This window comes from Xenia sp. Carnegie-2017, unplaced genomic scaffold (genome assembly GCF_021976095.1).
Source record: "Xenia sp. Carnegie-2017 unplaced genomic scaffold, XeniaSp_v1 HiC_scaffold_14, whole genome shotgun sequence".
Lineage (NCBI taxonomy): Eukaryota > Metazoa > Cnidaria > Anthozoa > Malacalcyonacea > Xeniidae > Xenia > Xenia sp. Carnegie-2017.
Window position 1 is genome coordinate 12268127 of NW_025813447.1, and position 24912 is coordinate 12293038.

The 24912-nt window shown below is 34.2% G+C and overlaps 4 protein-coding genes and 1 long non-coding RNA gene across 9 annotated transcripts; 3 read left to right on the forward strand and 2 right to left on the reverse strand.

Annotated features, from left to right (window-relative positions):
* Positions 1-406: 406 nt before the first annotated feature.
* On the reverse strand, positions 407-1583 carry LOC124433678. 2 transcript variants are annotated; one of them, XR_006944561.1, is made up of 3 exons: positions 1476-1583; positions 1017-1084; positions 407-678 (listed from the first exon to the last, which is right to left on the reverse strand). It is a non-coding gene; the product is annotated as an uncharacterized LOC124433678 (long non-coding RNA). The 2 variants fall into 2 exon arrangements; XR_006944560.1 differs by lacking the exon at positions 1476-1583 and having other exon boundaries at positions 1017-1204.
* Positions 1584-2483: 900 nt separating this feature from the next.
* On the forward strand, positions 2484-6371 carry LOC124433675. Of its 4 annotated transcripts, none has more exons than XM_046983451.1 (9): positions 2484-2731; positions 3265-3321; positions 3402-3458; positions 3676-3936; positions 4036-4301; positions 4477-4558; positions 5070-5240; positions 5537-5785; positions 6031-6371. In XM_046983451.1, exons 2-9 carry the CDS (start codon positions 3267-3269, stop codon positions 6192-6194), a joined length of 1305 nt encoding a protein of 434 aa, XP_046839407.1. In that variant the 5' UTR covers positions 2484-2731; positions 3265-3266; the 3' UTR covers positions 6195-6371. The 4 variants fall into 4 exon arrangements, with proteins under 4 accessions (XP_046839407.1, XP_046839410.1, XP_046839408.1 ...); XM_046983454.1 differs by having other exon boundaries at positions 5073-5240; XM_046983452.1 differs by lacking the exon at positions 2484-2731 and adding an exon at positions 2979-3094.
* Positions 6372-6644: 273 nt separating this feature from the next.
* Positions 6645-10224, forward strand: LOC124433674. The gene is made up of 2 exons (XM_046983450.1): positions 6645-6785; positions 7328-10224. The coding sequence occupies exons 1-2, from the start codon at positions 6719-6721 to the stop codon at positions 9661-9663; spliced, it is 2403 nt and encodes an 800-aa protein (XP_046839406.1). The 5' UTR covers positions 6645-6718; the 3' UTR covers positions 9664-10224.
* LOC124435292 lies at positions 9747-14057 on the forward strand. Its single transcript, XM_046985229.1, has 2 exons — positions 9747-13007; positions 13343-14057. The coding sequence occupies exons 1-2, from the start codon at positions 9747-9749 to the stop codon at positions 13685-13687; spliced, it is 3606 nt and encodes a 1201-aa protein (XP_046841185.1). The 3' UTR covers positions 13688-14057.
* Positions 13991-24253, reverse strand: LOC124433673 (carboxypeptidase D-like). Its single transcript, XM_046983449.1, has 10 exons — positions 22331-24253; positions 20270-21102; positions 20003-20170; positions 19145-19319; positions 18565-18688; positions 17882-17994; positions 16792-17531; positions 16053-16325; positions 15115-15569; positions 13991-14617 (listed from the first exon to the last, which is right to left on the reverse strand). The coding sequence occupies exons 1-10, from the start codon at positions 24160-24162 to the stop codon at positions 14225-14227; spliced, it is 5106 nt and encodes a 1701-aa protein (XP_046839405.1). The 5' UTR covers positions 24163-24253; the 3' UTR covers positions 13991-14224.
* Between the last annotated feature and the right edge of the window lie 659 nt (positions 24254-24912).

The window sequence follows — 24912 nt, forward strand, 5'->3', positions numbered from 1 at the left end:
GAATTTGAGATAGTGCGATACTTCATGTAAATAAGTGCTGAGTAAGATCTCTAACTTATTTGGTTCTATTCAAGAGTTTATTGTTTATTCAGCAAGTAGTAAGTAAATTTCTAGGCAAAAAAGTGTATGTTGAAGTACGTACGATGATTTAGACTGAAAACTTAAATTATAGTTTGCAACTAAGTACAGTACAGAAGCACAGACAATCCACAAACTTTTAGAAACATGATCGAAAAACATAAAAAATAAAAGAAAGCATAAAAAACTCACACTAATTCTGAATTGTTTGCTAATCTACTGAAACTCCAATTTGGGAATTTAATAATTGAGGCGATTATCATTTTTCAAAAGTATTTTGAAAATGTTTTTGCCCTATTTCAACAACGTCAAACCCAAGTCACAACAATACTGTTCCAAATTTCGTTTCATTTTAAATTAGATATAGATTTTTCAATAAATAATCATTCATTATAGATAACACAAAGTTTGGTTTGACTAAAGTGATCTTTTTTTTTGCTCTCAAGTTTAGATAAACTATACATTCCAGTCGAATTGATTTTCTTTCATTGGTTGAGCTCGTATTTTCGGCCACCTTTTCTTCAGTTGGCTATCGGCTTGTTTCACTTTCTCTCTCAAATCTTCACAATGTGTAGTTACAACTTGACAATTTTGTAGACGCTGAAAAATTGTAAGCAATAGATTATAGTTTTTACTAAATAATAAAATCGTCTTGTATTTTAAAAACGTTTTGTTTTAATAAGTATCTTTAACGTTTCATTAACTTTTTGAATAGAAATAACTATATACAAGGTTTCCTGAATCTCATGTTTTAGTGTTAATGAAAATTTGGAAAAGATCGACAAATTCATTCCAGTAACGATAGGAAGAAAACATCTCCAATTCTATAATACCAATCATTTCCTTCTTCAAACTGATTATATGTTGATATGCCCTAAACTTTGTTCTTTCTCAAAATGAAGGCAACTTATTTCTTCAAGTTCGCACAATAACATTACCTTTTCCAAGCTCCTTCGAGCATTTAGAGATGTACCAGCCCAAGCAGAGATGCCTTCTGAATCGCGAACTACACAGACCAAGATGGTCAATACAAACAAAGAGGTTATTGATGTTTTCATCTTAATTAAAGTTGATTTTATGAAAGTATGAACTACACTAGTTTTTCAATAAATCTACAAAGACTTCACCATAGTATGTGCATGATATTACAGCAAGCAAACCACTTGTTTTTATATGTACGTGTGTGCTAATTGCCAAGCTCATTAACGAGTGACATTTTACATATAAATACTGTCGGTGCTTTGAGCCTACTAACTCCATTGTTACACTAATAGGAGCATATAATACAGTTGTAGAATGAAACATAATTAAAGAAGTCCGCCAAAAAGTTATAATTGCACGTTGTTTATATGAAGCAACGTGACAGCTGCACCTTTCATGTACAACATACAAAACACCTGCTGTGAATTTTCGTCCTGTCTTCAGTCTTCTAATGTAGCGTGTAATATTGTTTTCTGAACATGAACGAACGACACCTTGCTGGCAAACTTTTTATCATCAATTTAAATTTTGTGATCTCAATGGAATGAAGGATTTCGTATGAAACTACTAAAAATATTCAAACGAAGTTCATTTAAATTGTAACGACAATATGATTTTGATATTCAATACAAAGTACCCAATTGAAATATTTCAGAATTCTCATTAAAGTTACGATGTTCAGACACGTAACAAATGCAAAGTATAATAACATTTTTGTAATGCGTCATGATTATTAACGTTTTTTTCACATAAATTGTTAACTATTATTGTATTTAGGTAAGATTTCTTCATTATGAGCACAAGGAAAGTTGGGGAGAGTAAAAACAAAAGCTAAGATGTGTTGGTTAAGAAATCGTGGATAAGTTTTTTTCGTCATTTCGCCAAAAATTTAGTCCCATATATTTCATATAAGATGTATCTATCTATCCAAAGAGCATTTATCCAGAAGCAATTTTGATAATTTCTTAATAATTTAAATATATAGCATTCTTATTACAAACCACTCCCACACTAAAATACTTTTTTTCAACAAATTTGGATTGTTTTTGAGTAAATGTTATTTTTTCGCAGCTATATAAAAATGCAAAGACTATAGTCTTTTGCGTAAAAGTGTGTAAATGTTCGCAGATTTGGAAATGAAAAGATAACATTATATATATAATTTATTTTTTACTAGATGTTACATCTATAAATAATTATCAAACAAAGATGGGTTAAAACCAATAGGACATCAGCTTTCCACTGTTATTCTTAATTTTACATAAAGTATACATTCCATTCCACCAAAAGTTAAGCTGGTATTTTCGGCTGTTATTTTTCTTCGTTTTCTTCGTTTTTCTTCATTTTTTTTTCGGCTAGTTTCACTCTCTGTCTTCTCAATTTTTTCAAATTCTGCTGTTAGTACTGAACACTTTTTACACTCGACAAAAAATTATAGTATATAAAAATCTATATATAAATACATAAAAATCTAAAATCAAACTTTGAAACAATAGTCAATATCATGGGTGTTTAATTGTACTGTACGAGTTTTTATCCAATACCGGAACATCAACCTGGTTCGGTCATGCATAAATTTTATAATTAAATCTTCAATATCATTAACGAGGCTTACATAGTTTGATTTTGGAATAAAATCCTAACTTTAAACGCCATTCAAAATATCGAAAAGGTGAGACAGATATTCATTTACATAATATACAAGAAAAACAACCAATAACATATCCTTCACAATATTTTTATAATTGCAGTAATTTTGTGACCTTGTAATAAAAAGCGAATGCATAAAAAACGATTAAATGTAAGAAAAGACTACATTGTGAGTCTTTAATGTAGAAAATTAACTTAAAAAACGATTTAAAAATGAAGACTATACACCCGATGTTCTTTTAGTAATACGGGTTGTTTCAGGTGACAGGTACACAAGTTTAATCCGTAGCAAAGTTAATGTATGCCTGTGTTTTTCTCAAATGAATTTGCCTTTTTGTAACGAAACTTCAGAGAAAAAATATTCAAGATTAAAGCTGGACAGAGGGTCAGAATACGACAGTAATATTTTTAGGAAAATACTAAAACATACATAATAAGGAGAAAATTTAAAAACTTAGTACATAGTTTGTAATATTTACTACGAGACTGGTAAGAATAAATATTTTGTATTGTGTAAATGCTACTTTTCACAATTTAACATCAATTTATATCTAGAAATGCAAAGGCTTTCACTGTATTGCTTCACCCTTGCAGTAATCTTTAACAATCAAGGTAACTGATATTTTACTTTGAACCAACGATATTCAAGACCGCCGGATAAAAATCGACAACTTTTCTTTGTGTTGTTGTAGAATTTCCAGTTTTTTGCGCAGGATTGGCGGGTCCAAGTCAAATTGATTTGGAATCAGGTTTGTGTTAGGGTATTTGCAACACGTTTAAAAAGCGTAAAAGAAGTAGTACAATTTTGAATAAAGTATTTAGCACAGTTACTTGTAAAGGCAAAGTCAATATGGAAGTTACGAAGTGAAAAGAGAAAATGCGAGCAAAACAAATGAAACAATTTCATTTTCAAGTAGTTACAAAATCAAGAAGGCTTTATATCAAATTTCGATTCTGCCCATGTAGAAAAAACATTGACAATATGCACATCTCAAAAACGATCTCTAACTTGCGGATCACCGGGATCAACTATCGCCATAACAGATGTATTCTGGGGAAGGCAATCACGTGATGTTTGTCCCTCGGATGACGGTGATGAGCACGTGGACTGTGGAGCGGCTAAGGAGACACCAGGGATAGTTAGGAATATTTGTGAAAGCAAAGCCGCATGTCAATTGGAGGCAAAACACAAAGTACTACAAAATCCTGAAACACGACATTGTCCAGGTTAGAAAATTCTGGAAAGTGACGTGAGTGAGACGTGAGTGTGCTGCAAAGCTGCCATTAAAAAAGAAAATTTCACCATACGACACTTCTATATAATAGGTGTAAACAAATACCTGCAAGTAAGTTACACCTGCGTTCCTGATGCCAAAGAAGTAACGGTTTGTGATGGTGAGCAAACAACGTTGAAATGCCCAGCATCTTTCAAAACCTTTATTAACTCGGTGTTTTGGGGTCGGCAGTCAGTTAATGTATGTCCAGCCGATAACGGTTTATCTATGTGCACTGGGGCAAGTGAAAGTCTGGACATGTTGAAAAAGAAATGTGATGGAGGGGATAAATGTGACATAACAGCATCGTATAATGAGGTATGAAGTGATAAGCAGTGGGGGGATACTGTGAAGCAATAGGGTGAGGAGAGGTAAAGCAGTGGGGGATGATGTGAAGAAATAGGGGTAAGTAAAGGTAAAGCAGTGGAGGGATGATTCGACCACCTTTATCAACTTAAATCAGGTAAATATCAATGAACACCTTCTTTTCTAGGTGCAAAATGGAGGCGAAAATTGTCCAGGAATTCAAAAATATCTGATCATAAACTACAGCTGTAAGCCTGCCGGAGCTAAAGGTAGGTATGCATAACCTCTAAAACAAATACTTTACTAACAATTTGCTCTGTAGCATAAGAGAAGCAAAATGTTTTCGGAAAACGATTTCAAAAACAGAGATCAATTACTTCATCTAAGTCCATACCCAAAAGGACCAAACACTGCAATCAAAAATAACTACGCTTCTTTGCAAATTAAAAGTGACTTAAATTTTCCTACATTGAGTTAAGCTAAATCTGATGTTTGACAATAACAACTGTTTGAACTTTAACAAAATAATACGAAGATCTCAGCAGTAGCTTCTTTGTTTCCATGTTATTTTTAGATGAAGTAGAATGACAAAATCTTCTTCGCAATCATCACTTTGATTAAATTATTCATGTTAGATAAAATTCTTACTCTTCTTGTACAAGAAAATATGGACGAATAGTGGATACTACCTTACTACAGGAGATAACTTTGTGCCATCTTGTTGTTTTGAAATTTTGAAATGATAACTAAACAAAAACGTGGCTTTATCTTTTTCATTAGCAGACGAGGATTCAGAACAAGATGATGGAGATAATGATAGCGACGATGTGATGTCAAAGTCTCTTCCTTCAGGAAATAACGTTCACCTCACAACTACAGAAAACAACCGTTTGGGAACAGGAGGTTTAAAAGCTTTAGAAAAAGTTAACACTTTGATTAAGAAGTCAGATGGTAAGAGTGCCATTACATGACAAGTTAAGAACGTTGTGAAATGTTTGTGTCATGCCTTAGGAAGTAGTTTGGCAATGCTGAGAACATGAATTTTCAATTGGTGCAAATCCAATTTCACATTAATTTAATTTTACCGGAAAAATGACGGCTCTTAACATGAAGTCAAATGCGGGAAGATGAAGACTTGTCTCAGAGAAAAACAAAACCTTAGTGTTCTGTGATGCGAATTACTTTGACAATTTTTGTTTGAAATTATTCATATTATTTTGCCATCTAAACACCGTTTCTATGATAAGGTGAAATAACTGACGATCAAGAAAAGGCGATCGAGAGAATGATAATCGGAGGATTAGAGGATACACAAAAGCAAAAAACAGTAGACGTAATGGGAACACCAAAAACATCTATTCCTAAATTACACTCTAAATCTGGTTCGGATATGAACAAACAGATAATGGAATTAGCGAAACTTGTCGATGAAGCAACATCAAAAATAAATTATAAGAAAGCGACAGTGGCAAAACCACAAACAATCAACGGAAATGGTAAGGGATCTAAGATTTTTTATGGTTTTAAATCTTGGACTAATTTTTAATATTTCACAAAGTCAGGACTATCGGCAATAATTTACTTACAAATAAAAACTAAAATGTGGGTTAAACTCCGTAGCTACAAGTCGTGACGTCGTAGGTGATAAAGAAATGTTTAACTATGTCATTTAATTTTGAACTTTTTATTAATCGGTATGCAGTATATAATTTTTATGAACAAACCTTTCTTTCATTTTCAGTCAAAAAAGCAGTTAAAAGATTGAATGTTCCACATCCTATGGGATTCACACAGCATTCAACAACTTTAAACAAAGTGAATACTACATCTACAGTGCGGAGAAATTGGTTGAAGAAAACAAACAAACGAAATTCTATTTATGGAAAGATAACGCCACATTTGTGATGTTGAAAAAAGTTTTTGAACAGAACTCAACGTTTCAAATCTTCAAAATTTATACAAGTTTTCAAGACAAAATGGCAAATGAACTATTTCGCAAATAAGAACACTTTAAATTGTAACATAGCTGAAGAGTACTTTGTGAAGTATTTAGAGAAGCAAATAAATTTTTAGTCAAATAAAGACAACTGGTCTCTCTCTCACTTTATATGTAGAATTTTCTATAACTCTGGTAAACAAGTCCCGTATTTATCTTCACATGCATACTTCTTGAGGAAAACAATATGAATAAAACTTATGTCTCTTGTTGTATATTTACATTATTATAACAAGTCGAATTAAACGGTATATTTGAATGTGAAAGATTTTTATTTTTCAGAAACAACGTTTGTTATTGTAACATGCAGGTGGCTGTAAATACCTAAATCAAACTACTTCAAGCGGAAAAACGTGTAAATATGGCTTAATATGGAGTACATAGAACTTCAAATCAAAAATGTTGTCTTGAATTGGAAAATTAATCCCTGAAAATGCATTTTACCTCTTGGTATTTTCTTCTAAGTGTTGCATTCTATTTTGGCATGTTCGTTTCGAGAGGTAAAAGTCATAATTTGTGTGATTTTCTTTTGATTCAATCCGTTTATTTCAAAACAATGAACGCAAACGAAGATAAGTGAATAGAAGTCATACCAATGCCATAATACTTTAACAACTGAAAATTAATATTTTCTTTAAACGCTACTCTATGAGGACGAAGAAAACGTATAGCTTTGTGATTATCACTGTTGACTAGTTCATTTAAAATGACTACATATTTTAACTGTCTAATGACTTTTTTTGCTAAACAGTTTTGAAGCAAAATAAACTGGCTTTGAAGAAAAGGAGTATTTAAATCAAGTCCTGATTCCAAGGGCCTTGTCACTAATGACAACTACAGTCAACAGTAGCACCAGAGATGGCTATTTTTACAACTGTACATACTTTTTAGGAAATATCTCAGTAGCCTAGCTATAGCATGCTTTCACCACTTTGACACCTTCTTTTCACTGAATCTATAATCTAAGTTCCTATTTTTTCATGCTATCAAGCATGTTATGCTGCTTTCCTGATATTATATTATCGTATCATATTATTTTTAGGTCATAAACACTCAAACACAGTGAAAACGCAAGATCTACGAGAAGAAGATTTGAACTATATCGATGAATTGGAAAATGGAACATTAAAGAAAATAAACCTTAAAGAAATCGAAGGCCTACTTTCTACAACATTTGCTTCCAATTCTAAAATCAAAAATACGCGAAGAATCAAGTCAAAATATGTGCAAGAAAAGCCTCAAAAAGTAAAACAAACGCGTATAATTGCAAAAAATTCTGCACAGAAAGGAAAAAAATCGCATGCAAAAACATCAAGCAATGTCATTTCGAGTATAGAAGACTCAAGAAAAAAAATCATAGACTTCATCAAAGGTCGGTTGATGTCAAATAAACGATATGCTATGGCTAATCAAAGTCGTGCTGGGGAAAGAACAGAAGATAAGATGAAAATGGAAAGAAATGAAAGCGGAAAATTAGCATTTTCTAACACGGTGAAGGCTGTACCCGAGAAAATGAATAAAACATCAAAGAAATCACCAAATGTGAGCAAAAACTTGTCAACCAGTTCACAAAAACTAAAAAATGACAGAGATTCGTCAGTGTTTAGAAGGCTCGAAAACATAGCTCATTACGTGTTAAAAGCTTTAAAACAAAACAAAGGACCGTCAAATGGATCAAAAATACATTATCAAATACATCGCGAGGATCTGTTGACAATAGGAAATTTCATAAAAACGACAAGAAATTCTAGCATTGCAAGAGATATAAAAGTGCAAAGTGCCCGAAAAGCTTTGTTTGCAATTAAAAATTTGTTGCAAATTGTTAAGAAAAAATCAAAGAACAGTCGAATTGTCTTTGGAAAATGGTCAATGAATTATAGAGAGACTGGAATTAAAAATAATCAATTACAATTGATTAAAAAAATATCGAGTAATAATGGATACAACTCAAAGCAAGAGCAAGATTCACTGAGCAAACTTGTTAAACATCGCATAAAACGTTTAAAACAAAAGTTGTTGAAAGCTTTAACAGCGCGGCATGGTAAGAAATTACATTTAGACATAAAAAAATTAAAATCAAAGCTTAAAGTGAAAACAAAACAATGGAAAAGAGACAAACGAGAAGTCGGAACAATTAAGAAAAATGAAATATTAATTGATAAAACGCAGCAAAAGAAATCAAAAAATGTTTTGAAACATGAGAAGATGATTGGAAAGGTTAATATGTTCCACAACATCAAAAAACAACTAAGACACATTATTCAACAAGAATTTGACAAAATACAGCAAACGATAAGAAAGACTGAAAGAAAGGCTCGCATTGGTACAAAAAGATTTTTTCTCGCACATGGAGCAAAAAGTTTTCGGAAGAACCTGATCTCACTTGCAAATATTGACGCCACTAAAATGAGCGATAAAGATTTAAAGAAACTTCATGATCAGTTAAACGAGTGGATAGCGGTCGAGGAAAAACTGGAACGCAAAACGAAGAGTGATAAAGTGAAAGAAAATCAAACGAATGATTCAGTGCCTTCATCAATAAAACGTGCTAATTCATGGTATGATAGAGCAAACTCACCAAAAGATTCAAAGGGACAAAAGGAAAATGGCAATCTAGAAATAATAATTGACATAAAAAGAAATAAAAGTAAAGAAATGGATAATGACCAATCTGAAGAAACGAAAAACATAAAAATCGAGCCGTCAAAAGATGAAGACAATGTTGAAGAACAATCTCTTCAAGAAATGACAAAATCCTACACGGATGAAAAGGCGTTTGATGATCTTAACTTTAAAGAAACCGCAAATGGCTTGGAGAATGACGATTACAGTCCGTTAAACAACGAAAGTCCCAGAAATGAAGATATGATTACGAACAAACCTTACAACCAAAATACTGGAAAGGATGAAAATTTCGAAGAAAAAAACATTGCCATTGGAATCCAAAATGTGAAAGGAAAATCAAACGATCGTATTCTAAGCTACGAAAACAATGTTTCTAACACTGGGAAACCTAGTAAGGGCGGTCAGCTTAATCATGACGGTCAAGTTATAAATGAAGGTCACGCTACTAATGAAGCTCATGTTATAAATAAAGTTCATGTTAAAAATGACAACAAAATTGCACATGAAACTCAAGTCAACAATGAAAATCAAGATACATATGATTATGGTCCAGTTTTCAATGAAGGTCAAATTGCTGATGAACGTCATAATCTAGAAAATAGTGAAAAAAGCAATGAAAATAGTAGAGTGAAGCCAATTCTTTCCATTCCAAACACGAAAATAGCAGAACTTCAAATGAACAATAATCAGTCGAACGGGGAAAATGAAAAAACGCTTACACCATCACACCATGGAAGCTGCCTCAACATATAAATAAGCCATTGCAATACCAATATGGCAACGAACAAATTTTTGAACCAACGAGTCGGGACTTTCATTTTCAAGATGCTCAAAAAATGAGATACAGAAAACAAAACCAGATAAGTTATGTCCGCAAACCATTTAACATAAGACCGTTTGGAGTCAAAACATCATTCAACACATCATCAGATGAACGACTCGTTGGAGATGGGATAAAAAACAAAACAGAACATGAACAATACATAAAACAACGAGGACCAACTTTCTTTGCTCATTACAGAGATAGTAAAGAACAGAAAAATGCAATGAATGCAAAAGTTGAAAAATCTAATGAAAACATGCTCGATGGTGAAAACATGAAAGAACAAACAAACAAACACAGAAAGAACAATAAAATAGTGAATGACAATGGTAAAAATATGGATGAAACAATAACTGGTCGTAAAACAGAGAAACCTAGCATAAGAGTAGAGAAAGGTTCTCCTTTAGCCCTATTTGACTCTTCTGAGCTTAAAGATAAAGAATTACAATCGAATGGGATTGAAAACGAGAATTTAAAAGAGTCAGAGTATTTGGCAAGACATGTCAACGATGAAAACTCTGACATTAAACCACATATTAATAATAACATCATATCTTCTCCTGTGCAACATGAGGCGAACGTGAACGCTGAGAGCTCCGACATCAAAGCAGGTATTATTAACATCTCTCTTCCTTTGCAACGCGTGGCAAATGTGAACACTGAAATCTCTGACATCAAAACAGGTATTAATAACATCTCTCTTCCTTTGAAACGCGAGGCAAATGTGAACGCTGAAAGCTATGACACCAAACCAAGTATTAATCGCATCTCTCTTCCTTTGCAACGCGTGACAAATGTGAACACTGAAAGCTCTGATATCAAACCAGGTTTTATTAACATGTCTCTTCCTTTGCAACGCGTGGAAAACTTCAAAGAAAGCCAACACGATGCACGAGAATATCATAATTTAACACAAAAATATCATGGAAACGAGCCTGGAGAATCAACCAGTTTGAACTCAAAACAACTAGACAAATATGAACATCAAAATCTTTATCAATTACAGCAGGCTGTTAAAGAAAAGTTTACGAAGCAAAACCCCAATAGTTTTTCAGAAAATTCAAGAAACAAAATGAGAAAATATTCAAGCAAGTTAACTGAAACATATGCGTATATTCGAGGTGCGATAAAAACAATTCCATCACAAACAATTCACATCTTTCATTCCAGAAGCAAACCTTTACAGTTAATTCCAATCCAAGAAAAGAGCTTGACTACGACAATACCGAAGTTTAAAAAAGTCGAGGCGAGTTTAAATCACAAGAGCTTCGTAAAAATCCTGGAAAAGAGCCCAGTGACAAAAATGCGCGAATTCACAGATAAAGAATCATCAGATCCAGCGGTTTCTTCCGAAAGTGGTAAGGAAGATATGGATACAAGCAGTTTGAATCTTCCATCATCACGACTGGCAACGCAGTTATTGCAGCAGAATTCAAATGATATTAAAATTTTATCAAAACCAGAAGAGATCCAAAGTAATGATAGAGAAACAGCATTATCAAACTTGGAAAATCGTCTAATATCATCGATTGATCCAACTGATCTATCATCTTATAAACACACGATAGATATAGCAGAACGAACAGGCACAGGAGACGTTGTACCAGTCAATATGAATGCAAAAAGTGCGGAGATCAACGCTATTACAAACCCTTCATCAATACCAAACGATGCAGATGAAAGGATACCATCCGAGCATGTACTTGTCTCACCTGATAGTACCAAAGAAGTGGATATAATGAAATCTATGTCTGGCGACCAGGACGGTAGATTGGCTGCATTACAAGATCTTCAAGCTTTGACAAAAGTACAAAAAGAACTAGCAACACAGGAGAAAGAGACGTTTTCAAATCCGATGTTTCTGAAAAAAATCTCCAATCGCCCTTCGATCTCAGGCATACCGGTAGATTCGCTGGATATAACTCACACCTCGACAATGCCTCTTCGTGAAAGAGAAAAACTTGATGCAACTCTCCTATTTTCAAGTGCAAAGTTAAAACGAGAAGATAAAGATGAAACAGTTGAAAACAAGTTCGTCCCAGAGAGAGAAAACTTACAACTTGCAATGAAGAACAAACTGACAGCATCTAGTGCAAATTTTTCACGCCCTAAACTCACAAAAAATATTCCTCAAACAGGTCGTTTATATTTTTCGCAACCTAAGAAAGCTGCTGCATTTTCCAAGGAAAATCGTTCAAAATATCGCACCGGTCACAACACATCAAACACGGAAAAGTTAGTTATAGAAATCGTGAAACCTTCATCAAAGTATTTCGAAATTAAACAAAATAAAACAAACAAAAAGCCAATTGACGGCCCAATCAGAGAGGCAGACATCTTTTTGAAGTCAGAGAAATTGAACACAAAACCGTTCAATGCTTCAAGTCATGCACAAAAAGCTTTGGAGAGAGAAAAGTCTCAAACATCTATATTCTTACCAAATTCTCCCTTGAATCCTAAAGGTGACTTCTTGTTTCTGGATGATGATACAAAAACAACGGGTAGGGCAGGCACAATAAAATTGTTATCTAAAAGTAACTTAAGCAATGAAGAAAAAATGAAATTGATTAAAGAATATCAAGACAGTCAGAATACTTCGAACACAGCCAAAATTGACGATTCGAAGATCAGCGATATGCTAAAGACAGGAAAGTTTACCGAACACGATTTGAAAAGTGATTTTGCTGGAAAAGAAGCAGCATTACAAGATGTGATGATGTTGGAAATCGAACGAGATTTAAATGAAAAGATATCACAGGCTCATTTGCGTGCAGCTGAACAGAGGAAGATGAAAGAAAATGAGATAAAAATAAGTCAGCAGGAGAATGCCATGTCTCTACCAGGAAATTTATCCCCGGACATTACACTTCCTAGTAACATATCCCCTGGTGGAGCAATCCCAGGAATTTCACAAGGTACAACATCACGACCACTAAAACACATTCAACCTTCGGAAAATACACTTCAAGAATCGAGGAAGATGAAAGAAAATGAGATAAAAATAAGTCAGCAGGAGAATGACATGTCTTTACCAGGAAATTTATCCCCGGACATTACACTTCCTAGTAACATATCCCCTGGTGGATCGATTCCAGGAATTTCACAAGGTGCAACATCAACATCACTAACACACAATCAATCTCCAGGAAATATATTACCAGATACCACACGTCCAACGCAGATGGATAAGTTTTTGGATGAGGAACAAAAGATATTAAGGGATGACAACAAATCAGAAGATTACGATACTTTTTCAACGACACAAACAACAAAGGTAAGTGTTGTAGAATTGGACGTGTTCCACATTTTGATGAGATTTTACTGTCACTTTGCACAAGATAATTACAGCCTGCTGCAGTTATTAATTTGTAACAAGAGGTAGAACAGATGGTTTATCACAATCTATTTTTTCTGATTGAGTGCCTTCACTGATTTTTCCCCAAGCACAAAGCCAAGAATTAAAATAAGAAATTTTTGACTAAACTAAAATACACAACCTTCAAACTATTGACCAGTGATGTGCAAGATCCTGGCTTTCATTGAAATTAAATTGGTATTATGACATAACCAAACACACGTTCTAAACAGACTTTACCTCTGTATTTTAAGACACCTTACAGCTATGGAGATAATTTACAAACTGACAACGAGCCGAGATACGGAAGGAAACCCATCAGAAATGAAATGAAACCATATGACAGCTTTGACTTTCCTAATATCCAAAATTTGGTGGACTCGGTTCAGGGATTGACGCCGTCAGAGATAAAGGCTTATGGGATTGGTCTTCGCAATGACGTATACATTGATAAACTCGCACCCAGTCATTCCTCCACTCAACAGTCATTACAAAATGAGTACTCGACCATGGGTTTAGAGAATGAAGGCAATATTAAACCGTTATATTACATACGTAGATCAAAGATGAACAAATATTTAAAAAATGATAGAAAATAAAAATCTCAATTCGACATCACAGACCTCGCAAAAGCACATAGACAACCAGGTAGTTTTAAATGAAGATTTATCTGATGACTGAACTACACGTGAGATGAAAAACGCCGTGATTTTTTTACATTGTTCAATATAAATAAGATGGAAGCTTGTTAGAGCATATAAAACGGATTGAAAAGATTCTGAAAGTAGTTTTTGAATCGCCATTAAAGCAACTAATGTTTATAAAAAGCTGAAACTTTAACAAGATGAGGTTCATTTTAGATTTGAATCACTGGTGAGCTTACCAAATTAAAAGAGTAAAAATTGTTAATTCATTATTTTATTAAGATCAAAGTATACATGTAATTCATTAAAATAATTTTATAATTAATTTCTTTCACGTTTTCTTGTGCGAACGCCCCTGGAAAACATACTCTTCATATTCATCGTCATCGCTGTCATCACTATAGTCACTTCTCAACAAAGCCTTGGAGTTGAAAGACTTCATTGCCACATCTCGATCATACTCATCTTTGTAAGCATTTCGCCCATGAAGCTTCATAAAATCTTTTCGCCTTCCGCAACGCCGAAATATCCGCAGGGATGCAAAAACCACGAGTGCAAAAATAATTCCCACCAACACGAAAATTGCAATGACATGCATTTTTTTGATGCCAAAGAAAATAAAAGATTTTCTGTTTTATTTAGCTTGGAAAGCTGAAAGTTAACCACAACTCCTTTAACATCATCACCAACCAGCACCTCTTTTGTAACACTTTTGTAGTGATGCGCCGATGCCGTTATTTTATATGAGCCTGCAATAAGGATTCGCCAGTAGTCGCCATGTTTAGCAGTGTACACAATTTGATGGAAACCGGTCACAGCTATTTCTGCACCAACAATTGGTTTACGATTTTCATCAAAAACAAAGCCTCTAACACCACGATGAACCTAAAACAATAACCTTTTCTGAGTAAAAGTTAAAACAATTCAAAAATGATTCTCACTTAATTGAAAAAAAACAACTCACCAAGATGATTACATAGACTTTCGCACACAAGTCAATGTTAACAATGACGTGTAAACTACACGTGATGTACACGTGACGTACTCGAGTTAGAACAATTAAAAAACCTTTGTTGTTTGAATTTTGATTTTGTGAATGATTAAGCCATAATAGTATGAATAAATATGTTCATACCTCAAATAAATATGAAAACTGTTTTTTTTGAAAAGTTGTGTTTAAAAGCGGACTGAATAATCATCATAAATTATGAATAATCATCATAAATTATGAGTGTTTTTACAAACCGAAACCAGTACAATATTTAAGTAGATATTTTGGTCAATTTATCAAACAGACATAGAACACAAAGAAATTGCTTGATATTATAAAGGAAGGAGCGCCCTGTACGCCTACAGTTAACGGATAAAAAATTCTCACTTACCTCATAAATGTAGCGAATGAGAGATTCCCGGTTGACTTTCCAAAAATTTTGTAAAGTGTTCGGAAACGGAAATCGACAACATCCCAAATACAAAGAAACTTCGAAGCAATTCTTTCTCAAGTAATTGTAGTCCTTCATTGAACTAACTTTATTTTCCCATTTAAAACCAGGTGATATTCCACCAGGGTATTTATCATTCACGGATAAACCTGGACACGAAGGTTGCCCATAATGCATTGTTTGATGAAGTTTTGCATACCCGGATGCAAGATGTCGGAAGATAGCATCATCGGCCATCTTGTGATTGTTCATAAGATGAATGGAGTCAAAAGGATAAGTTGCTAAAATGGTTCCTCCGTTTAAAGTAGCGGAAAGAACGAACGGATGACTGTTCATCCAATTAACAATAGCGACTGTTTCAGGTTCTAGGTTGGATATGTTTGTACCAACTTTATCTAAATAAGAAAACATCATTGACTGAATTATGCCAGAAATAATGTAAAATTTAAGCATTTTTTTCACGAAAATACAAGATCTATTCAAATTTTATACTTTATTAAAACTGAGCTTCACTTCATTAAAGCTTTAAGTGTTCTATATTTATCAACAATTGTCTGCTCACTTATACATTCACAAATATGATTTCAAAGATGATGTCACAATATAAAGTACGGAAAGCAAACGAAATTCTCGAGGTTTCTCCCAAAGATTTAAAAACCTTTAAAAACCTTTCATTTCAACTTAAAAATACGGCTAAAGATTATATTTTTGTTGTTGGACAAACTGGTCTTTTCTGCGATCAAATAATTTCTCCATTTGTAATTGCTTCTGTTACTGTATTGAATGCACAACTACATCGTAAAATGACATTCAGCGTATCTATACTCTTATAGGTCTCGTCCAAAAATAAAACAATGAAATGTTTTAGATTATCTTACTTGGATAAAAATCATCCAAGTCAACATCGTTGGCATTGTTACGTCCAATCTTTGACGTGCAATCTCCCTCTCTGGCGTTCAAACTGCCATCGACATTGAGCATCGGTAAAATATGTATCCGCGTGGAATCCACGAGTTTCGTGACAAGATCATCATTACCATAATTTACACAGAGATGTTTTAACAATAAAAGTAACATTTCCGTACCAACCCGCTCATTACCATGTACACCTGCAATGTACTTGAATTCAGGTTCGCCCGCTTCGTGAATACCTAAAGAAATATAATTGCTGAAGAATGACGCAACATCATATCAGTGTAAATGGTTTGAACCTGGAAGTATCGTTACATGTTTGTAGATGAAGAACGTCTAGGTTAGTATAGTCCTGAGGACTGTTGGGGTTGATCAACATCAACAGCATCCTTCTCAGGACTCTACTAACCTAGACGATCTTCATCAACATCATATCATTAAAATTCGCACTGTGGACTTATGTGTTCTGCTATAACATCAGAAAACCAACACTGTTAACATATGCTATAACATCAGATTACACATAATGAAAACACAATATTAGAGTATACTGGTCATAAGACACAAGCCTCGGTTTATTAAAACTCAAGATTTAACATCTTGATGTATGGACATTCTTAAGTTCATCCATAATGTGGCCACACCAAATGGTCAAATATACGATCATGTGGAAACATTCTCACATAAAACAATTATATAATATACCTGGATTATCTGACAGTTCAACCACTTGAATAGAACGACCTTCAACTGTCTTGCCAATTGTATATTGTCTCATCACATCAGAGCAATGTAAAGATAACCAAGTAAAGTATTCATCAATATCTTTTGTTTCAGTATACTTGTTGATCTTCGCAACTTTATTAAGACGAAACAAAATATTCTTCTTGATTTCTGGTCCAACTGTAACTTCTTTAATAACATTCAAATATCCTGGCGCATGCGCTGTAAGTTTATACACCCCCCGAGACAAGATTCGGTAGAAACTACCGTAGTCTTTGGTAACATTAATCATGATATTGCGACCAAGAATGGTGACGTAAGCATTACGTATTGGCGTCTTTAATTCGTTAGTAATATCTCCCTTCACTGCTTGTCTAACCTTGTCCAATATTGCCATCAATGATGGTTCGTTTTTCACATACATTACCCGTAGTTCTTCGCTGGGTATGTTGTGACAACAATGTACATGTGGGGATATTGTAAGAATGTGCAGATCCAAGTACGAGTAATCCTGTAAGCTATATGGATTTTTCTGCGAAATGGAAGCACCATTTGTGACGCCACCAGGGAAGACAATTCCTGAGCTTTTACAACCTCTCCCGCTATGCATGTCGGGATACTTTTCAGAGTAGGTAAGCGCCAGTTCACGAAGGATGTCGTCGTCGGCTGTCGTAAAATTGTTAGCACGAGTAACGTGATTAACACTTGCATCAAGTGGGTATCTATGAATGCATAAAATAATGATGAAGAAAAGATAAAAAAATCGAAAAATTTGGGTGATTTGGTTTGTGTTGCTTTGTGGAAAAGATTAGAGATTAACACTGAACTTGGATTTTATAAATTGATTTGATCAAGTTGAAATGATGACAAACGCCAAGCTTGGATTTCCTTCAACTTAGAAGTGATTTAATCAAGTTAGTAATACAAGTACACTGGGAATAATTAATATGCTTGTAGAGGAAAAGAGAGAGGAGTCCATGATTATAAGCAGAGAGAAGGAAGTTTTTCTTTTTAATATTTTTAAAAATATGAAGACGGAAAGTACAGGCGTTAAAAAATGAAGACATTATACCTGGTCACTAATTGCCCGCCCTCAACATTCACGAGCAAAGCGAGATTTTGATGACTCAGCCATTTTTTGAGTTGCTTTACCTCAGACGGAGCATCCAGAGCAGTTCTCAGAAACTAAAACACAGAAAGTAGACAATTAAGAATTCGAAACGTTTCGCGATTCTTATCTTGGAATAAATTAAAAAACGGAATTCCAATGTTGATGTACGTGTCAGATGTCGTGTTTTTTTGAAGGAAACATTATTTAAAGACAAGGAACTTATCAATGATAATTTACAATAAATAATTATTTCATGTATTATCAGCAATCTTAATTATTGTCAGCAAGTATTGTCAAAAATCTTAATTATAAACGACAATCACATCAACAAACAACATCATCTAACAAACTCGACATTTGAGATGTCAACAGAGTTAGACATCGGTTATGTTAATCTTTAGACAGCTGTGAAAAATGACCAACCATTTACACACATGTGTTTAGATTTTTCAAGGTAAGGACGTATGTAAAGTGTGATTGTAGCAACGAAAATCTTGGGACAACATAATATTATTTGGAGTTTGCATTGCATTTTAATTCCCTAAATTATCCATTACCCACATTTGAATTGAGATGAAATCACTTAATGCTATGACTGCTAATCAAACATTAACATACAATGTTTATTGTAGTATAATGCATACCTTTGATATGTCATCCGGCAAGTCTCGTTTCTCTCGAACTAAACCAGAATGATGGAACCATTTGGATAGATCTTTGTCTCCTAAATCGCCACTATCACACTGTTTATTCGTCATGTTTTCGTATCTGACACAAAGAATAAGTATATGGATATTTTTAAGTTGGGGTTGGGATAAGGATATGGGTAAGGGTTAGGGTTGGGGTAAGGATATGGGTTAGGGTAAGGGTTGGGGTAGGATATATGTTAGGGTTAGGGTTGGGATAAGGATATGGGTTAGGGTTAAGGTTGGGGTAAGGATATGGGTTAGGGTAAGGGTTGGGGTAAGGATATGGGTGTTAAGGTAAGGGTTCCACTAAAAGTTTTACGAAGTTTTCAGCCGACCAATGACTAAATTGTACAAGATCGTTGCTTATAAAGCGTTTTAAAGTTTAAAACTGAGCAATTGTGTCGGACACTGATGTTATTGAATGAAATGTATGTTTACATCCCCCCAAAAAGATGCATTATATTTGGATTGAACAAACACGACATTTTCTCCGAGATTTCTACACCATGCTTTGTAAAAGACAATAATAACCTACCCGTCCACGTCAACAGCGGGTACAAAAATAACTCGAGTTGTTTGTAAAATTTCAACAATTCTACGCTCGTTTTTTTGATATCCAGAGCATAATCTTTCAATAAACATAAGTAGTAGTTCACGACTGACAGTGTCGTCAGCTCGCACATTACCAATAAAGGCAAGCAATGGTTTACCTAAAACATATAAAAAACTACATTAGACCGTGAAAAATTTAGTTAAAAAATGAAATCCCTTATGACAAACAAATTTCATCGTAGGAGGAAACCATACAGTGAAGTATTAAAAAACTGCCTTTTGACTTTATATTAACCAGAAAATATTTTATACATTTATTTTATCTCTCCATTAATTCCCATTTCATTTTGATTCGTGCATCATAAGGAAAACATCCATTGATTTAAAGGCAATTAAAAACATTTTTATTAAACCTATTAAAAGCTATAGTCTAAATAACCACTTGTTGTTTCTAAATAACCACTTGTTGTTTCTAAATAACCACTTGTTGTTTCTAAATAACCACTTGTTGTTTCTAAATAACCACTTGTTGTTTCTAAATAACCACTTGTTGTTTCTAAATAACCACTTGTTGTTTCTAAATAACCACTTGTTGTTTCTAAATAACCACTTGTTGTTTCTTTGTTCAGGATATAATGTGTATGGTTGTGTATTACCTACTTTGCTTTTACGCATGGTGGTGGCATGCCAAGCTCCGATAACTGTCATTGAGGCAACGAGTTTGAAAATGAATTTGTTGAAACAAACTGAAGAGGACATACAACATGCCAAAAATGTACGACTAAATACATGGAGTATGCACTCTATCATACAAAAAAGATCATATCGATTAATACCTAACCTTCCTTTGCTATGCTGGGATCTTCAGAAACTTCAAAGGAATATATCTTACGACCATCAGCACTTTCTCCAATGGTAGATTGTGAGGTAATATCAGAATATGTTTGAGTGAGTTGTTGAAACATTGATACCATCTCTTGATAATTGTGATGAAACCAAGCTGTTGATCCTATGAAAATAATTCGTGAAATATGTCGTGTCTTTAAATATGCGAAAAGATGAATCTATTTTTCAAATTTTAAAGAAAAGAGTATTGTCCTTTACAAACCTTTTTCGTCTTGTTGACTAGGAGACAGAGTAGCTTTCGCCGTTTGTGAGGTCCCGTTGATCAAAGATAAAAAATCTGATTCATCAATTTGTTCATTGTTCATTTCTGTTGAATTGCCCCCAACATTTAAAGGTTTGAGGGTAAAGTTTACCGTAGTGGCCAGTCCATCATGTACAGTAACCTCTTTTCTTTTTGATTCAAAACCTTCAGCCTTTGCAGTAAGGTAATAGCGTCCAGGCAGAAGAAGTCGCCAATAATCCCCATAGTTAGCGGTTGAAACATTGTGCTTGATACCAGATACTGCAACTACAGCACGCTTAAGTGGATCGCCATCAGCAGTTTTAACATATCCACGCACACCTTTGTGAACTTGAGTCATAAAGAGGATCAAAGGTTTTTTATGAGCGTTCCAAAGTGAAAGCAACTTTCTTGCCTTGGGAAACTTAGTGCAACCCATTTCGATGGTGATTTCATAGCAGTTGCTGTGTAGATAATTGAAGTCTTGCATACCACCTTTAACAACATACCATTGGGCACCATTAGTTATACCATTTGGGAAAGTTTCACTAGGAAAACCAGTACACGGTTTGGCATGATTCATAAAGGGATGGGCTGTCGAGTAAGTCAATGCCAACTGTTTAAATAGCTTGTCGTCTGGGCTTTTGCTGTAATGGACTTGTCCGTCTTTTGTGTCGTCGTAAGGATAATTGGCAACAAGAGCACCACCATGCAAATTAGCAGACAAGACAAAAGGATTTGAAGTAATCCATTTCATAATAGCCAAAGTTTCTGGTTGTCGAACAGTAGATTGCACTACTTCATCTGAATCAAACCTAAAATTACATGAATGACCATGAAGTATTTGATGGTAATGAATGACCATGAAGAAGTTGATGGTAATGAATGACCATGAAGTATTTGATGGTAAGGAATGACCATGAAGAAGTTGATGGTAATGAATGACCATGAAGTATTTGATGGTAATGAATGACCATGAAGAAGTTGATGGTAATGAATGACCATGAAGTATTTGATGGTAAGGAATGACCATGAAGAAGTTGATGGTAATGAATGACCATGAAGTATTTGATGGTAAGGAATGACCATGAAGTAGTTGATGGTAATGAATGACCATGAAGTATTTGATGGTAAGGAATGACCATGAAGTAGTTGATGGTAATGAATGACCATGAAGTATTTGATGGTAATGAATGACCATGAAGTATTTGATGGTAAGGAATGACCATGAAGAAGTTGATGGTAATGAATGACCATGAAGAAGTTGATGGTAATGAATGACCATGAAGTATTTGATGGTAAGGAATGACCATGAAGAAGTTGATGGTAATGAATGACCATGAAGTATTATAATGAATGACCATGAAGAAGTTGATGGTAATGAATGACCATAAATTTGATGGTAATGAATGACCATGAAGAAGATGGTAATGAATGACCATGAAATTTGATGGTAATGAATGACCATGAAGAAGTTGATGGTAATGAATGACCATGAAGAAATGGTGAATGACCATAAGTATTTGATGGTAATGAATGACCATGAAGTATTTGATGGTAATGAATGACCATGAAGTAGTTGATGGTAATGAATGACCATGAAATATTTGATGGTAATGAATGACCATGAAGTATTTGATGGTAATGAATGACCATGAAATATTTGATGGTAATGAAAGACCATGAAGAAGTTGATGGTAATGAATGACCATGAAGTAGTTGATGGTAATGAATGACCATGAAGAAGTTGATGGTAATGAATGACTATGAAATATTTGATGGTAATGAATGACCATGAAGAAGTTGATGGTAATGAATGACCATGAAATATTTGATGGTAATGAATGACCATGAAGTATTTGATGGTAATGAATGACCATGAAATATTTGATGGTAATGAATGACCATGAAGAAGTTGATGGTAATGAATGACCATGAAATATTTGATGGTAATGAATGACCATGAAGAAGTTGATGGTAATGGTAACTTTACTAATAATACTTTTTCGTTCATATGAATTTTCTTTAAATAAATATTATTACCTGTCAGGAAAATCACGATTCAAATCAACACCTCTTGCATTCACACGACCAACTGCTTGGTCGCCAACCATAGCCTGCTCATAACCATCTGGGTTCATTGAAGGCATAATATGTATCCTTGTGTAGGAAACAATGGCCTTAATTTCAGGAATTGTTTTATAATTTTTACACAGCACTTGAATGAGCAAAAGCAGCATCTCACGACCAACAACTTCATTACCATGCATATTTCCTACATACTTAAACTCAGGTTCACCAGGCTCGTGAACACCAGGATTATCAGAGATCTCGAAAACCCAGAGCTCTCGATCTTCAACAGACTTTCCAACAGTGTACAAGTTTGTTATTTCTGGAAAACGTTTTGCATAATTTTGCAAAAATTTTGTCATTTCTTCATAGTTGTGGTGTATAAATGTTTCTGGCTTTGCCCAATATTGGAGGACATTTTTTAGATCGTGGAAAGTGAATGGAATAAAATTATGATTAGTTATAACAGTATCAACAATTGGAGAGTTTTGTAAGCTGTGAGACAAGTCACTAAAGTCACGTCGTACTCTAAGAAGTTCATCTACCACTGGATAAGCATGTTCATCAATCTTTAGCCTAAAATCAAGTCTCACGTGATTATTTTTTGGAATTACGACATTCTTGGTAGAGCACCTATGGCCATTGGCACAAGCATAAATCTGATAATGACCTGGGACTAGTAATCTCCAGTAGTCACCATATTTTGCAGTAGTTACATTATGCTTTATGCCTTTAACATATATCACAGCATCTTCAATGGGTTTTTTATTTTCATTCTGGACAAAACCATGAAGACCAATGTTTGTTTGCTCCATATATGATAACAAAGATTCTTTATTTTTTATCCACTCATCTAAAAGCTCGTTGGCTGTTGGATACTTACAGCAAGACAATTCAATTGTTATTTCAAAACAGTTTCCCAGTAAGTAGTTCACATCTTCCATTCCACCAGGAACATTGTACCATTCAGCCCCATTTGTGACACCTCCGGGAAAATGTTCTTCACAAGAGGGATCACCTTTGCTCATAGTGAGATGATTTGTTGCATAAACCTTAGCAAGGTGTAAAAAAACAGGATCATCTGGTGTTAAACTAGCAACACCCTGATCAATATGTTGCTTATTGCTATCAAAGGGATAACTTGCAACCAATGCACCACCATGCAAATTTGCAGAAAGGACAAATCGATTGCTCCTAATCCAGTTAATTATTGCTTTTGTCTCAGGCTCTGCATCTCGTTCTATGTTGTAAGTTTCCCAATTGTAGAATTGATCGGGAAAGTTACGATTCAAATCTTTACCATTGGCATTTGACCTTCCCTGAACACCATGACAATCACCCTCCGTAGACATTTCAAAGCCATCAGGATTCATACTAGGCATTATAAATATATTTGTTGAATTAACAAGATTTGATATACGAGAGTCTCTTCCATAATTTCTCAACAGATATTCGATTAAATATATTAATATTTGCCTCCCAACGGCTTCGTTGCCATGCATATTACCGACATATTTGAACTTGGGTTCACCCGGCTCTGTTTCATCTATTTTGTCCGTGATTTGAACCGCCCAAAGTTCTCTTCCTTGAACGGATTTCCCGATGGAAAGTAGCTTTGATATGCTCGGGTATTCTCTTGTCAGCTGTTTTAATAAAGTTGTTAACTCGTCGTAATGTGTATAGTGATTAATTTTAACAGCGCTTTTGTCTTCTTCTTGTCCACGTTTATCTCGGCTGTAGGTCTTAGGAAGAAAGAAGGCCAATACTACGCCAAAAACGGCGTAAATCAATCGAAGATTTCTCATAGTCCGTCTTCACTTTTCTCAGCCATGATGACTTGTCCAATGTTTCCACTTCGGTAAAACGAGATTTTTCCATTTATTGCAATATGGTCGACTGAAGATGTCGTGAAATGAAATGAACTGATGAGATCGTTATGATGACGTGACACATGCGCTGCAGAAAAGCACTTCTGACCTGATAAAAACTCCCTTTTTCCTTTTAGTACTATGATAAATGCTGTGTTTTCGCTGAGAAAAATAAGTTATAAGCGAAAAATAAACAAAACTTTTGTTTTGGTAAATTTAACTAATTTGAAAATACAAAGTTAAAAATAAAGCTTTTGTTGATATGTCTTACATTGGTATCAATCCATTTATATTTTACAATTTTAAATTTAAAATACGTTCACATTGACATTTTTGTATTTTTTTTTGACATTCCAGGTACGCCAAGCTAGTTTAGTTTGTCGAATTGAAACGTCTAATAAATTTTCTGACTGCTTTTAGAAAATGTTAAGACATGAACATGACTGTGTGTTGCATATCCAGACATTTTCTTAATGAGAGCAGATTTTTTTTAAGGCTTGATGATGTATATCATCCTGCTTCTATAAAACGAGCCAAATGAATGTACATGTTATCTTGATTGAGAAGTCTCTTTCCTTCTAAATTCCGAAGATATAAGATAAAATACCGTTCAAACAAAGATTTACATTTACCGCTTACAAGTTCCTGTCTTGCAAGCTAAAAGTTTCGCACACTAAATTTCAATAT